This window comes from Eurosta solidaginis, chromosome X (genome assembly GCF_040869045.1).
Source record: "Eurosta solidaginis isolate ZX-2024a chromosome X, ASM4086904v1, whole genome shotgun sequence".
Taxonomy (NCBI): domain Eukaryota; kingdom Metazoa; phylum Arthropoda; class Insecta; order Diptera; family Tephritidae; genus Eurosta; species Eurosta solidaginis.
In genome coordinates, this window is record NC_090324.1 from 7,065,238 (window position 1) to 7,081,796 (window position 16,559).

Below are 16,559 nucleotides of genomic sequence, written 5' to 3' on the forward strand. Positions count from 1 at the left end.
GGGAGCAGTGGTCGACCCAACAGAAGTGGAGATCGAGCGCTTGGAATGGGCCCATGAAGCGGTAGAAGTAGGTCGAAGGCAGTTCAAAAGGTTTGCTGCGAGAAACCCTCGGTTCTGCAACCGGTACGAGGAGGAAGAAGCGTCGAATGGCAGAATGAAGAGGCAACGTTCGGCAGAAGGCGACAAGCCTGCTTTCAAGAGGCAGAAAGGACCCAGTCCTAGAGCCGCGAGGCAGGGAAGTCGCATAGACAAGACAAGTAGGCCCAAAGCTGTAAGACAGATGGGTTCCAATAGCGAGGTAGCAACTACCTCGAAAGCTTCCAGTCAGAGGGAAGTTCCAACTACGGAAGTAGGAGATAAGCCAAAGGGAGATAACGCTAAGACTCCGGCTTTCTCGGAGGTTCCAAAGGGAGATAACACTAAGACTCCTGCTTTTCCCGAGAAGATGAGTGATGTGGCAAAGCAGTCACTGACTGTGGCGCTGGTTGATCGTAGCAGTCCGTTCGGACAAATGACTACTGAAAGGTGGAGATCTGTGGAAAGGGAGCTTATTGGCTTAATGCTTAAGATGATGCGGGAACAACCAAGTAAGCCCCTTCCAACCTTTGATTCGGGGGGATGGTATAATGGTGTGAAGATGATAGCGTGCGACAAAATCGCGAGCTTGCGGTGGCTGGAGGAAGTCGTTCCAAACCTCCAAAGGCAAGGCACGAACGCGCGGTTTGAGGTGGTGGATAAAGCGCAAATCCCCACGGTACCAAAAGTTAAGGTATGGATACCATGCGTGATGAAGTCGGAGGATACACTGCGACTTCTGCAGAAACAGAATCCGAACATACCGACACAGGATTGGAAGGTACTTACTGTATCTCGGCCTACCGAGGATGGTCAGTTCTACATCTTCCAAATAAACAAGCAGGCGGAGGATATTTTGTACACGCAGCTTGGCAAAATGTCCTTTGGCACTGACAAAATTTACATGCGACTCAGGAAAAGAAGTCCCGAGGATAAAAATCCTAACACGCTGGAAGTGGGCGAAGTCGAAAAGAACCTCAGAAGCCTAAGGGAAAAAAGACAGGTGGTGGTCCCCGACGTCACCGCGAACGTGCTAGAAGAGGACCAACCGCTAAATGGTGCTGTGACTCGCACAGAGGAACACACGGCACAACATTCACGAGGGGCTGAAGGGGGCCTCGAATACTCTAAACCAAAAGGGCAAGAGGAGGACGACGACATCAAGACGAAGGTGCTGGAGGGGGACAAACAGCCCAATGGTGCTGCGAGTCCTACAGATAAACCTCCAACACAGTAAAGTGGCGTCGAGCGAACTCCTCCTAACCCTTGAGGAGGGTTCGTTTGACGTGGCGCTGATCCAGGAGCCGTGGCTCTCATCGGGAGGAAAGGTTTCTGGACTTAGCGCGCGCGGGTTTGGCGTTTACTACGCACAAACGGAAGGACGGGTGCGAGCTGTAGTAATGGTAAGGAAACAGCTGCATTCATATATGCTGCCTAATTACACCACCGAGGACCTCGTAGCGGTGGCCGTTGAGCAAAAGAATAAGCAGGCATTTATCCTGGCGTCCTGCTACATGGCCCATGCTGCGGAGGTTCCACCGATGGAGTGCAAAAGGCTAGTACAGGAGGAAGGGCGTAAAGGGCGGTTGGTCATAGGCGCAGATGCAAATGCGCACCACAATGCGTGGGGAGGAGCAGATACGAACGAGAGAGGCGAATCTCTATTTTGTTACATCCTGCAAACCAATTTGCAGATAGCCAACAGGGGAAATGTTCCTACATACATTGGTCCAACATCCAGCAATGTTCTGGATATTACATTGAGCTCCGAGCGTGATATATCAAGGTATGATTGGATGGTTCTCGATAGACCATCCTTCTCCGACCATGCGTATATAAGCTTCAGCATCCCACTAAAGAGGGTAGAGAAGGGAGGAACCTTTAGAAACCCTAGGGCAAAGAATTGGACTAAATTCCAGAAACATGTAGAAACGAAACTGGGACAACCCAAAGAGGTTGCTAATGTAGAGGAACTGGAGGAGTCGAATGAATTCCTAACAAGGACGCTTATGACTGCGTATAACAAAGCTTGCCCTCTAAGAAGATTCAGAGGAAAAGCAAAGCCGCCATGGTGGAGCAATGAGCTGAGTCTTCTAAGAAGACAGGTAAAAGAAATGTTTAAACTCGCAAAGACCGCGGAAAGCGAAGCGTGTCGGGACGAGTACAGGGATCTTCTGAGGATCTACAAGCGTGAAATTACCAGGGCCAAGAGAAACTCATGGAAAAGTTTCTGTACGGACATAGAGTGCTCCAGTGAAACAGCACGGTTGAAAAAAGTCCTAGCAAAGGGAAACATAGTCCAGGGACTAATAAAGAAAGAGAACGGGGAATGGTCACGTGATAGTGAGGAATCCCTTGAGGTGCTTCTCGATACACATTTCCCATCGGGAGACGGTTTAGAAGAACCAGCAGACATCACTCACACTTCGATCACGGAGCTAGTGGTGCCGGGCTTGGTGACCGATACCAAGATCGAGTGGGCAGTGAAGACGTTTTCTAAGTTTAAATCGCCGGGCCCAGATGGTATATTCCCGGCCATGTTACAAGTCTCAAGTAGGGCGGTCGTGGAATGGCTTAAAATAATATTCGATGGGTGCATAAGACTGAATCATGTACCGCACTCTTGGAGAACTGCTCGTGTATCTTTTCTACCAAAGGCGGGGAAGATCGGTCACGTGTATCCCAAAGACTATAGACCCATTAGCTTAACATCATTTCTGCTCAAAACCTTTGAGAGGCTGATAGATGTGTACATAAAGTCCAACGTGGATGAAAAGCTGCTCTCCACAACACAGCATGCGTACACCAAAGGCAAGTCGGTAGACACCGCATTGCATAGGGTGGTAATAAGCATAGAGAAATCCCTGGAATATAAGGAGTATGCTCTAGGAGTCTTCTTGGACATTGCCGGGGCTTTCAATAATGTTGCAAAATTGGCGATTATGGATGGTCTTAATTACATTAAAGTACATCCTGCCTTAATCAGATGGATCGGCTGCATGTTAAATTGCAGAAAGATTACTTCACAATGGGGATTGTACGAGGCCACGAAATCAGTGGACAGGGGCACGCCGCAGGGAGGGGTGCTATCACCTCTGCTGTGGACACTGGTCATCAACCAACTGCTCAGGCAATTCGATGAGGGACCCGTAAAACTTACGGCTTACGCAGATGACGTTGCAATTGTCATAAGTGGAAAATGCCTTCCAACGATTAGTTCTTTGATGGATCGGGCGCTTCGGGATATTCATACCTGGGCATCTAATGTCGGGCTGAAAGTCAATGCGGAGAAGACGGATATGGTCTTGTTTACAAAGAGGTACAAGGTCCCAAATTGGACCAGGCCTAAGTTAGGAGCGGTGACCTTACAGGAGAAACCTTGCACAAAATATCTAGGAATCATCCTAGACAGTAAGCTGTCATGGAAGCTCAACGTGGAGGAGAGGGTCAAGAAGGCCTCAACGGCACTCTATGCATGTAAAAGAATGCTGGGGTGTACGTGGGGCCTATCGCCCTCTCTTTCTCATTGGGTTTTTACAGCGATTGTAAGCCCTATTCTATACTATGGAGTTCTTGTTTGGTGGAAAGCCACACAAAAAACAACATACCTCAAAAAATTAGAGGGGGTATGCAGATTATCGATGCTTTGCATTACGGGAGCCCTGAAAACAACCCCGACGGCTGCACTGTATGCCATTCTGCACATTCCACCTGTAGACCTGGTAGCAAAGAACAAAGCGTTAACGACCGCAACCAGGCTCGATGCTTCGGGGCAGCTTGAGCGCCGACCATATGGCCATAGTAGTATAGCGTCCTCAGTCACAAGACGAACAGACTACATGATTCCCTACCTGCACTTTGAGGGAGATCTTAAGGCCACAATAGAGGTGGACGGTTGGCGCAAGGGTGCGCAAATGGCGGACGAGGCGATACATGTGTACACCGATGGTTCCAAAATAGTGGAAGGAGTAGGGTCTGCGGTATACTGCGCTGATCCGGAATTAAGCAGATCCTACAGGCTGCCGGATTACTGTAGCGTTTTCCAAGCGGAAATATTAGCCCTAACCAAAGCAGTAGAAACCCTGGAAGAGAATAGCTTAAGCTGCAACCGTGTTAATTTTTATATTGACAGTCAAGCAGCAATTAAGGCAATAATCTCGCATAGCACAGCATCTAAATGCGTGTTAGATTGTAAGAAGTCTCTGGAGAGAATCGGGACAGGGAGAAGCATACATCTATATTGGGTCCCAGGGCATATGGGAAGAGATGGGAATGAAAAAGCGGACGAATTAGCTAAAAAGGGCGCATCCCTTGAAGCTTGCTCCGTAGACGTCCCAATTGGATTGGGCGAGATTAAGCGAAGGCGAGAGGTGCACATGATCGACCAAGCAGAAAAGGCGTGGGTTCAAGCGCGGGGCTGTAAAGTGTCGAAGATTATGTGTAGGTCTTACAACCTTAGACTAACACAGTTGCTTCTATCATTAAAAAGAGAGGACTGTAGACTCATGACGGGTATTCTGACTGGACACTGCCTTCTGGCGTCACATGCCTTTAAATTAGACTTGGTCAGTGATAGCAGGTGTAGGAAGTGCGGGTTGGAGGAGGAAACGATCGAGCACGTTCTGTGCTCGTGCCCTGCACTTGCCAGGCTAAGACTCCAGCTATTAGGAGTGATACAGCTGTCAGATCTAGAAGCAGCAAGTGGCTTAAGTCCTAGGAAGCTTCTAGTATTTGCCAAGAGGACGGAGTTATTTTATAACAAAGGTCCTGGTTTTTGATAGGGTTTTTCAGTTTGGTCGTTAAAACAAACTTCTGGTAACACTACGGACTCAATCAGTCTATGTGAGGTCCTCATGGACCGGCCAGTTCAACCTACCTACCTGCCTCCCCATGCACCAAGGTGTTGAATTTTCCAGTCCTTAATCCAGAAATCTTACTGCCGTTACTACTCAGCCACGGCTCCTGGACAAGGACTATATCCACTCCGCCTTTTTCAAGGCAGAGCAACAAATTTGCGGAAGCCGCCTTAGAGTGCTGAAGATTGATTTGATGGATTTCCATCAAAAGCGCTCTTCTTCCGCACCCCATCCTTGGCGGATTCGTATTAGTCTTGTCCATTCTAAAAAAGCCCCCCCTCAAGGCCGCTATCCGGAGCCGATTGTGTAGTCGCCCTTTAACGGTCTCGTGGTTATCTATGCTACGCAGGGAGGCCACGCGAGGGTTGACACATTACCTTATGAGTAATGCGTTCAGAGCCAGACCGGACGCGAAGCGGGAAAATCTTCAACCGCACCTACACCACCAACTTAACGGCGACGGAGCCGGAACGTACCTTGAGGCCCGCCACGGTTTTAACGGGACGTGGGCAGGTGCAGCATTAGCCTACCAGCCATTTCGGTAGGGTTTCACCCCGACCTACTAAAGTGGCAGAATACCGCACCTACCAGCCCAAAGTCATCAAGTCCAAATTTAATGTCAAATCAAAGCCCTAAAACAGTCCAGTTCGTCGCCGTTGTGTACCGATCTTGACTCTTAAAGAGTCCTCCCTCCCCTGAACTCGGTACAATGACTCAGGGGGTGCGGGTTTTATCGAGTTGTCCTCTCTAGATCCGCCATTATCAGTAGAAGCAGGGGCACCTCGTGCAGGACGTGAAAACTAATCACGCGTGACATTCGTCACTATGGCCGGTCTAAGACTGAAATCAGTCCCTGATCCAGAGCCTGAAACCACTTATGATATCCAAGCCAAGTGTCTTAGCCCCCTACTTCGTATGCAATTATGTGTTAAAGCTATGCTTGGTACGGCGGTTTTCAAAGAAACTTTGGTTTTTGTTGCTGTTTTTGTTCTATTTATAGAACTACAACGAATTAACTAATTTTGTCTGTTTGTATGATTTAATAATCGGGGATTGCCTTTTTCTGTTTCTTGTGTTGTTACTAGGTTTCGTTTTTTGTCCATTTCCAAGCTTCGCTGGTTTATTAAAGTTCATACCATATTGCATGGATAATTATTGCTTTTCAAGACTTCTATTATTTTAAGGACATTGGCATCTTGGAATCGCTCATGGCTTATGGACAACACTTTATTTATGAAATTTTGGGCTGTGTTAATCTTATACTTTAGAGGTTGAGAGGAGTGAAAATTTATCATGCGTCCAGAAGATGTGGGCTTAGTGTACAAATCAAATATTAGAGAATTGTTTTCTTTGTGTATTTTTACATCCAGGAATGGAACGCAATTGTCTTTTTCCAATTCAAATGTGAATTTTTGTTTTTTGTGGTAGCTATTAAGTGTATCTATAATTATTTTCACGTCATTACGTCGGACAATTGCGAATATGTCGTCTACGTATTTGACTAGAAATTTTACTTGAATATTGTGCTGTTGCTTAAGAGTTTGGAAGGCATTGTCAAGTAGGTCGTCCATTATGATATCTGCTATAGTGGGGGAGAGGGGGTTTCCCATGGGCATTCCGAAAGTTTTCGTATATATTTTGTTGTCAAACATAAAATAATTGTTGTCCAGTAAGCAAAAGTTCAATATATTTCGAAATTTGTTTTTGGGGACGTTCGTTGCATTCTGTATTTTTTCCCATTTGTTCATAATTATATTGATTGCAAGAGACGTCGGAATATTGGTAAAAAGAGAGACGACGTCAAACGACGCCAACACTTCATCGTCGTTGAGATGCATCCCTTTTAATCTCTCTTTTAAGTCATACGCATTCTTTACATTATACAGTTTTTACACAGAAATTTAATGATCTCATTTCACCTGCTAATGAAATCGTAAATTTTTTGCTTTCACACAGAAGTAACTGCTCGATTAGTATGAAGGATGAGACAGACAATCATGGCGAAACGATACAAGGTGGGAGCATGGTGACATACCTACAAACAAAAAAAATTCCATGTACTTGTAAATTCGATGGACAAATGTCAAAATCGTACTGCGCCGGTAGTTGGTGTATCAAATCAAATAAAAAAGGTTATAATCAGCTGTTCGATGCGGCCACCTTGTATCGTTCCGCCATGCAGACAATGACATTTGCTTTGAAAACTAAGAAGCGGAAACGGAAGCGGAACGCTGCCAACAGAGTTGCATTGTGCTTTTGACTTCATTAGGCATTCGATTAGCTACTAATGAAATAATAATAGATTCGAATTTTGTAGGGAAGATTGAGCTCAATAAGCGTCTTAATGTAGAAAACTGCTTTTATTATTCAATAAGCCGTCTGTGTGAAAACAGTATTAAGCTCTTGTTGTTGTTGTTGTTGTTGTTGTAGCAATGCTCGCCCCACCTAATAGCCGCGACCGATCACAAATTGTCATCAATATCCTCTAACGGGAGTCCAAGGAAACTTGCCGTTTCAACAGGGGTGGACCATAAGGAAAGGGGTGTTAGAGGCGTTGGTTCCACATTACAATTAAAGAGATGGTTGGTGTCATGTGGGGACACATTGCAAGCAGGGCATACATTTTGTATGTCGGGGTTGATTCTGGATAGGTAAGAGTTTAACCTGTTACAGTATCCAGAACGAAGTTGAGCAAGAGTGACACGCGTTTCCCTGGGGAGTATGCGTTCCTCTTCTGCGAGTTCTGAATATTTTTCTTCAAGTACTGGATTCACCGGGCAATTCTCGACATAAAGGTCCGACGCCTGTCTATGGAGTTCACCAAGGACCTGCTTGTGTTTTTCCGCTTCATACGGCTGGGTTCTCAGGTGCCGTATTTCCTCAAAATGCTTACGGAGATGACTCCTTAGGCCCCTAGGCGGTGCTGGTTCGTCAATCAGATGTCTGTTGGGATGCCCAGGTTTCTGGGTATTCAACAGAAACTGTTTGGTCAGCATCTCATTTCTCTCCCTGATGGGGAGTATTCTCGCCTCATTATGCAGACGATGTTCTGGGGACATAAGAAGACAGCCCGTGGCGATTCTGAGAGCAGTATTTTGGCAGGCCTGTACTTTCTTCCAGTGGGTGGTTTTTAGGCTTGGCGACCATATGGGTGACGCGTAGCACGTAATCGGCTGGCTAATTGCTTTGTATGTGGTCAAGAGCGTTTCTTTATCTTTTCCCCAGGTACTGCCAGCAAGGGATTTGAGGATTTTATTACGGCTCTGAATTCTTGGAACAATTGCGGTTGCGTGCGCACCAAAATGTAGATCCTGATCAAACGTCACACCCAAGATTTTGGGGTGTAGGACAGTCGGTAGCGTAGTGCCATCGACGTGGATGTTCAATATGGTCGAATTTGGGGCGTCCATGTTGTAAATAAGGTCGCGGAAGATTTAGTCGGTGACAATGCCAGGTTTCGCGAGGCGAAAAAACTGGAGAGATCAGGGAGATAGCCGTTTATTTTATTGCATAGCTCATCGATCTTTGGGCCTGGGCCTGTGGCCATTATTGTGCAGTCATCGGCGTAGGAAACGATTGTGACTCCTTCCGGTGGTGAAGGTAGCTTAGATATGTAGAAATTAAACAAAAGCGGGGATAGGACACCACCCTGTGGCACCCCTTGTTTAATTCTCCTTTGTTTTGATGTTTCGTTTCTGAATTGCACCGATGCCTGCCGACCACCCAGATAATTTGCGGTCCACCTTTTAAGACATGGGGGAAGGGTAGACCCTTCCAGGTCTTGCAGTAACGAGCCATGGTTGACCGTATCAAAAGCTTTTGATAGGTCTAACGCTACGAGTACTGTTCTATGGTGGGGATATTGATTCAAACCGCAATTTATCTGGGTGCTAATGACATTTAGCGCGGAGGTAGTGCTATGGAGTTTTCTGAAGCCATGCTGATGAGGGGCTAGCTGCAAATGTGCTTGGAAATAAGGGAGCAAAATGGCTTCAAGCGTCTTTGCCACTGGCGATAGGAGAGATATCGGACGATATGACTCACCTACGTTAGCTGGTTTCCCAGGCTTTAGTAGCGGGACCACCTTGGCCATTTTCCATTTCTCGGGTATGACAAAGGTGGAAAGAGGCAGGCTGAAGACATGCGCTAAATATGTGAAACTCTCTTTCCTTAGGTTTTTAAGCATCGGCATGGCTATGCCGTCTGGGCCCACTGCTTTGGATGGTTTAGCGCGACCAATGGCGTCCTCAACCTCTCTAGCGGTGATGGTAATTGGTGACGCGCTGAGTTTGTGTTTATGTGCGTGTCTATTGGCTCTCCGTCTATCTTTGTCGACCGTAGGATGCATTATATATTGTCGGCAGAAAGCGCTCGCGCATTTTTTCGCATCCGACAGCACCTTATCGCCAAAGGCGATGGAAACTTTGTCTTTGTGCTTGGTCGGATTCGATAGGGACTTTACGGTGGACCAAAGTTTACCTACACCGGTAGAGAGGTTACAACCTCTTAGGTTCTCTTCTCATTTCGCCCGCTTGTGTTCGTCCACAAGCAATCTGATGCGTTGGTTTATATCCCTTATTTGGGGGTCGCCTGGATCAAGCTGTCTTATAAGGTCGCGTTCCTTCGCTAAGCTCGCGGCCGCCGCCGGGAAGTGGGGCCGGATTTCGGGAATTCTCCCGGCGGGAATGAAATGTGCCGAGGCGGATTCAATGACCTTACGGAAGGCACGCTCCCCTTGGCGGGCATCAGTCGGGATAGGGAGGGCAGCAAAGCTGCTGTCTGTTGCAGATTTATATTCTTCCCACTTTCCTTTTTTGAAGTTTATGAAAGTGCGTTTTTCGGTGACGATGAAGTCGGCGGTACGCTCGAACGAAATAAGTATGGGTGGTCGGATGCCAATGTTACCATCGGCTGCCAGTTGACGCAGTTTACGAGTTCTGCGCTCACGATTGAGATATCTGGCGAGCTATGACAGCTTCCTACCATACGTGTGGGGGCGTCTCCGTTTATTGTGCAGAACGTCGTTTCGTCTATTTGATCCGCCAACATCTCACCCCTACTGTCCGCCCGCAAGTTTGAATGCCATAGGTCGCGATGGGCATTGAAATCGCCTAAGATAATGCGATTGTTGCCAGTGAGTAAGGCCTCGATATTAGGGCGGAATCCACTGGGGCAACAGGTGACAGGAGGGATGTAGATGTTGATGATTTCTAGATTTGCATCGCCTGACCGGACAGATAGGCCTTGACGTTCTAAGACATTGTCACTGCGGTCGATGCCAGGATCAAATATATGATATTGCACAGAGTGGTGTATAATAAACGCGAGGCCGCCTCCATTTCCGCTCTCGCGGTCTTTCCTGTGGACATTATAACCAGAGCAGGTCTGCAATGCAGATCTTGCTGTGAGTTTAGTCTCTTGAATCGCAGCAATGCGGATGTTGTGCCGCTTCATGAAATCGACTATCTCCGTAATCTTCCCAGTTAGTCCATTACAGTTGAACTGCAGAATTCTGAAGTGCATGAGGGGTGACGCCGCCACTCTAGGGGTAAGTGAGGGGTGACTACGCCTAGGTTGTGGAAGGCCAGGACGCAATTGCTGTTGTGGCCTTGGGACTGGGCGCCCTTGGGCAAGCATTGGGGTACCCGGATGATATGGGTTTGCGACCTGGCAACATGGCGCGATGAAACCCGTCGAGGGTTGCCGTCGCGGAGACCAGAACATCTAGGAAAGTGGCACCACCCAAGGCAGGAGCTGCATTGAGCGGATGTCGCAAACCTATATATACTGTGCTGGCAGACGGTGCAAACGGAGGCAGGGACTAAGAGTCTGTTTCCCTGACCTGCACGATTGCTGCCAGAAAAGAGGGGGGAGAAGAAGACGGGGGCAGGGGCTGATGCTCAGCATTGCTACCAGCTCTACTACGAAGGTAGTAGTTATGAGTGGTATCAGCTGTTTGAGTTGATGGCGCCGTGGGGCGCGAGCAGCAGCGGGTACTTGTTGTGGCTTGCTGAGCAGCCAAGCTGCTGGAAGGTAGTGGGGATACGCTTAGGCGTAGACTACGGGACGCCCTTGGGCGTGAGGAGCAAGGAGCCACAAAAGATTTATAAAAGTTACGTGGACGTCGGGTTTTGGGATCAAGCCCAGAACAACCTGTCCGATGCAACTATCCCTTGCACGAGACACACTGAACAGAGTATGACCGTCCTAAAAAGATTCTTTTCTGGCAAATGCAGCAAAACCATTTCTCAGGACCGGGGTCAGGAGACGGACCCGGATTGGGTTCGATACCTTCCCGGAGTAAGAGAATATGTAGCAGTCCTGCTGCAAGGAGCTGCTGGGAGGATGACAATTTGTGGGAGGGGCGAAACAAATTAAATGGGGTCACACTGAAATGACAGTCCTTGGTCGGGAAAAATCCCGAGTCGCTCCGGTACATAGAACCGACTGCCTTGGGAAGCGGTATTAAGCTCTTCGCATATTATGGTTTTATTGTATTTCCTACATACATAGTAGAGATATACGCCGCCGATAAACGCCGCCGCCGCCGATTTTGGTCGTTTTTCACACGCCGCCGCCGAATGTCAAAAATATCGGCGCGTCGGCGCGGCGTCCGGCGCGGTACTATATTTTGTACTTATTTTAGGCTATATAATGCTGATTATCTACATCGAAAATGGGTTCGATGTTAGAAAAATGGGTATCAAATGACTCGTGTTGCTATCAGCATTAAGAGCACTAATACCAAAATAAATTTGTTTAGATCGGCTTAAAGTTATTTTCTAAAAACAACATATATTAGGTATGCGTTTCAAACCCCAGAGGTTTGAATAAAAATTTAAAATATAAGATCTCTTTTAAGTGGAATTTAGTGGAAAAATAAGTGAACAATTTCTTATCACTTTCTTACATTTTTTATTATAGTACTTAAGTAAATTGTTAAAGGTAAGGTAAAAGTATACAACAGCGGTCGACTGCAAAATCGCGTCCGAAAATATCGGGAGGGGTGTCAAACTGCGCGTCTTGAACTCGTCAACAACAATCCGAAGGTGGAAAAGAAAAACTTCAACTCTGTCAGGAGATAGGAGTAAACCGCTGTTCTAGACATTACCAAATAAATAAAATTTAATTTTACAAGAACTAGAAGCATCCGGAAGGTGAAGCATTTCATTTTGTCATCTGGGAGATTTTCTCTACCAAATATTGGTAATTTTTTACGACAGCATGACACTGCTAATACGCGTCCAAAAACATCGAGAGAGGTATCAAACGGCGCGTCTTGACATTATTATTAATAATCCGAAGGCGGAGAATAAAAATTTTATCTCGTTCAAAAGATATTAACGAAAAACCGAAAAAAGACCCACGGGTCCCTCCGAAACCGGGGTTGAAATCCATAGTATTTTTGCGCAGAACATCTTTCTGCGTTGGCGGCCTTCGACCACGGTGATGCACAATTTTTTTTGTGGGTACAACACAACAAAAACCACATGAAAATCGCCAAATTCAACTGCAAATATCTCCGGACAGAGATACAATTTTTCTTTTCCGCCTTCGGATTATTGTTCTCGAGATTAATACGCGTCTTTTGACACCTCTCTAGATATTTTTGGTAGCGTATTAGCAGTCGACCCCTCAACTAGACTTTTACCTTGACCAGTTATAAATAATGTATTAGCAATTTGTTCCGATAGTTACTATGTAAATAACATCAGTTTTCTTTTTTGAACGAACTATTCAACTAGATGTTTTTACATAAATACACAAGTTAGTATGTATGAAAGAGTAAGCACCGATTTCAAATATTTTAGAAACTTATTTATGTATATATACCGCTGGACAGTGAATAAATCAAAATGAATCTGAATACTTTACTTTTCGCAAACCATGAATGCAGCCATTTTCCTAGTTCACCAACTTCTTTGTACCACCAAATAACGAATTGAATTGGAGGAAACCGCGGTATTTTTTTATTCAAAATCTTCGGATGTAGCTATTTTCTCACATAAATTAGATGCATTTGACAAAAAGCAGAAACTTTTGGCTTTTAGACATCAATTTTGGCGCCTTGTTTACAAAAATCAGGCGTGTTCTTTTTGAACCAAAAGCAAACCAATGTTGCCCGAAGCATTTTCCTCTGTTTTTTCCGTTGGGTTTTGGGTAATTATCAAGTTCGAGACAACTGCTAAATGTCGGGTATATTTTAATTACTCTTTAAGCAAGATTTTTGTTTTGAAAAAAGTACCTAAAATATGGGCCTAGAATTTACTACAAAAGCTCACTTCAGATAGGGCCCATTTATATTTGACTTTTGCGTTTCTGTCAATATCGTTAATTGGAGAAAATAAACATGATATGCAAATTAAAATATTTTTTAGAATAAAGCAGATGGAGGTAAAAATTATAAAATTTTCCATGGCTTCCAGAAATTTGAAATTTTGAATGACATCGCAGAACAAAATGTAAGTTTTTTAAATTTTTGTGTGTTGCTTATAGCAATTAAAGCGGGTGTCATTGGTGCCGTATATGGTATCTCTGTAGTCGTATCCCTAACGTAAACAGCTGTTTATCGTTACGATGGTAAACCTAAAACCAATTGGTTGGCTACTATGCTGTTACGACTTTGGCGGCACCAAAAATCGAAAGCATTGATTCCTATAAGGTTGGTCGAATCAGTTGTTATAAGGTTACCGATACGGTTACCGATAAAGCACCAATGTCTGCAGCTTAAGACGTTTGTTGTCAAAGACTGCTGTATACGCAGCGTAAGCGCCAAAACAAAGCAAAATGCAAATGTGTTCGGGCCTTTGTTTGTTAAGTTGAAGACTTTAATTTTCTATATATTGGAATTATCAATTAAATAAAATCCTTTTTCTCGAAAGACAGCGTGAAAAGTTTTTAGTTTTATTATCTAAATTTTTTCTAAACTTGATAATATTTTACAACAGAAGTCGCCTGCTAAAACACAACAAAAATTTACAACAACCCATCAAAACTTTCAATCGGTTTTTGAAAATATGATCTCTAGTACACGAATCAAATTTTTACCGTTTAACCAATGGGTGTCACCTCTGACAGAAGCGAAACTTCAATTTCTTGACTTCGCATTATGCATATAAAGGTCAAAGTGCACCTTTTCGACATTTTTAGACGTATTGTAGCAGGCTAACCGGTTGTTGTTCTTGTAGAATTGCAGGCCAACCGGTCGTAAAGTATTGCGGCGACTTTGACAGATAAGGGCGATTCAATGCTTCATATTCCACAAACAGCCAGACCGGGTCTAAACAATACATTTAACACATCTGTCGAGGCAAAGGATTCAATGTAAATCCGTCATGAATGATTCAACTTCAAAGCGAAATAAAAGTTGAAGCAAATTTAAACTTTTGATGAATTCGCATTTAATTTCCCTTCCATAAATACCTTTTACAAAATATAAAAAACCATAGTTCAGGCACCCCGTGCTATTATACATTATGGTCGATATTTTGACACCAACCAAAATTACAACACCATTGATGGGGTTACACCTGTTGGATGGTTCAGCGTCGAAAAGTAGCCTCTACAAATTCCAGTAATGTAAAGGAGCCTTTACATTTAAAGGGCGCCTTTACGTTGAATATCTGGCGGCATCCACTTACTAAAGCTGGAGTCATTGGTGCCGTTTGTCGTATCGCTGTAGTCGTATCCCTAACGTAATCAGCTGTTTATCGTTACGACGGTAAACCAAAACCCAATTGGTTGGCTGCGAAACGGTTACGACCTTAGCGGCACCAATAATCGATTGCATTGATTCTCATAAGGTTGGTCGAATCAGCTGTTAAAAGGTTACCGATACGGTTACCGATAAAGCACCAATGTCTCCAGCTTTAAGAACAGTCATATAATGCCCCTATTGTAATTAAAACAGCCCAACTTTAAGACAACTCAACTCCTGTTTGGTATTACGAATGCCACCTTATTTCAGTTGAATTTGAATTGATGTTGTCAACCTGAAAAAGTGATGATTTGACAGATAAATGAACAGCTGATCAATTTGTGGCTCAAATGTAAGCATTTGCAAGTGATTTTTTATTAATAGCAAAATGGATATTAGCATAGAATTATTTTGTGGCGAAAATTATTGAGGAGCATATTTGTGCGAAGTGGATTAAAACCCAAATGACTGCAGAGTAGCAAAGCGGTTCAAAAATCGCGTTTTCCTCTAAAACAGGATTCCCAGGAGTAGTTGGTTGTATCGATGGGACTCACGTTCGCATAATTTCACTTATTTTGGTTGCATCCGAACTGCGGCTGGCCTCGTCCGACTTCGGGATGTTGCTCCATAAGGTCAATAAGATTTTCAATGCAATCTTTCGTTGAAACTTTGTTTTTACTATAAATGTGCACAGAACTGCTGATTATAAAATTTGTTTAAATAAATTTTACAAGGCCTGAAAACCCGCTTTCAATTTTTTATTATATTCTTTCCAAACTACTTCAAAATTTTCTGAGACAATCATTAATCAGTTGTCAGATTTTGATGCCTTTGACAACTACACCAACACAAGGAAGTAAACGGTAATGCCTCAAAAAGTTGTTAGAATAAACAACTCATTTTTTTTGACAGGTGAGTTGTAATCATCTGTAATACAAATTGCGAAATTTGAACCCAATGAGAGTTGATTTGTATACCGTAATAGGGGCATAAATTTCAGTGAGATTTATCGATTATCTGAGAGCTATCACATCCCTACAAATATAATTTAACTTGTAAATCCAAATAGTGTAAGTCCTTGCGCATATAATTTTCAGTTCAGTTGTGGGAATAAAAGTAAGTTTTCGGTAAGAGACTTTTTGAGGGGTCGACTGCTAATACGCGAGAGAGGTGTCAAACGACGCGCCTTGAATTCGGTATTAATAATCCGAAGCCGGAAAATAATAATTTTAACTCGTTCAAAAGATATTAACGAAAAACCGAAAGAAGACCCGCGGGTCCCTCCCAAACTGGGGGTGAAATCCATAGTATTTTTGCGCAGAACATCTTTCTGCGTTGGCGGCCTTCGGCCACGGTGATGCACAATTTTTTTTGTGGGTACGACACAACAAAAACCACATGAAAATCGCCAACTTCAACTGCAAATATCTCCAGACAGAGATAAAATTTTTATTTTCCGGTTTCGGATTATTGTTCTCGAGATTAATACGCGTCTTTCGACACCTCTTTCGACGCGTATTCTTTTGGACGCGTATTAGCAGTGTCATGCTGTCGTATAGAATTACCCATTTTATTATTAGTAGATAGTGCAAGTAGCTTTTGTTTGATGTACCAACATCTTTAATTAATGAAGACTTATAATAAAAATATGTTATGTAAGAAAGCGTTTATTATGTGAAAATGCATAAAAGCTAAATAATTTGTTCTTAAATTTTATGCATTTTCGTTCTGCTTTATCGGCCTGTAACTTACAGATGGAAAAGGCAGTGAAGGATTACATAATCAAACTACAAATTGCAAGTAGCCGATGTAAAAGCAGTGTTTGGCAATTTTTCGGAACGTTAGAAGAGGCTCAAGTTGGAAAAACTATTGAAAAAGAAAAAGTTTTTTGCAACCTTTGTCTAACAAAACAGAAAAATTAGGATTCATCC

At 44.1% G+C, this 16,559-nt stretch overlaps 1 protein-coding gene across 1 annotated transcript in view; it reads right to left on the bottom strand.

Moving 5' to 3' along the window:
* The window catches only part of LOC137234622 (uncharacterized), a 124,783-nt gene extending 111,654 nt beyond the window's left edge, over positions 1-13,129 (bottom strand). Inside the window, exon 1 of the mRNA XM_067758068.1 lies at positions 12,807-13,129. Within this exon, the coding sequence (XP_067614169.1) occupies positions 12,807-12,832 (26 nt within the window). The 5' untranslated portion in view covers positions 12,833-13,129. The remainder of the gene's footprint in view (positions 1-12,806) is intronic.
* Between the last annotated feature and the right edge of the window lie 3,430 nt (positions 13,130-16,559).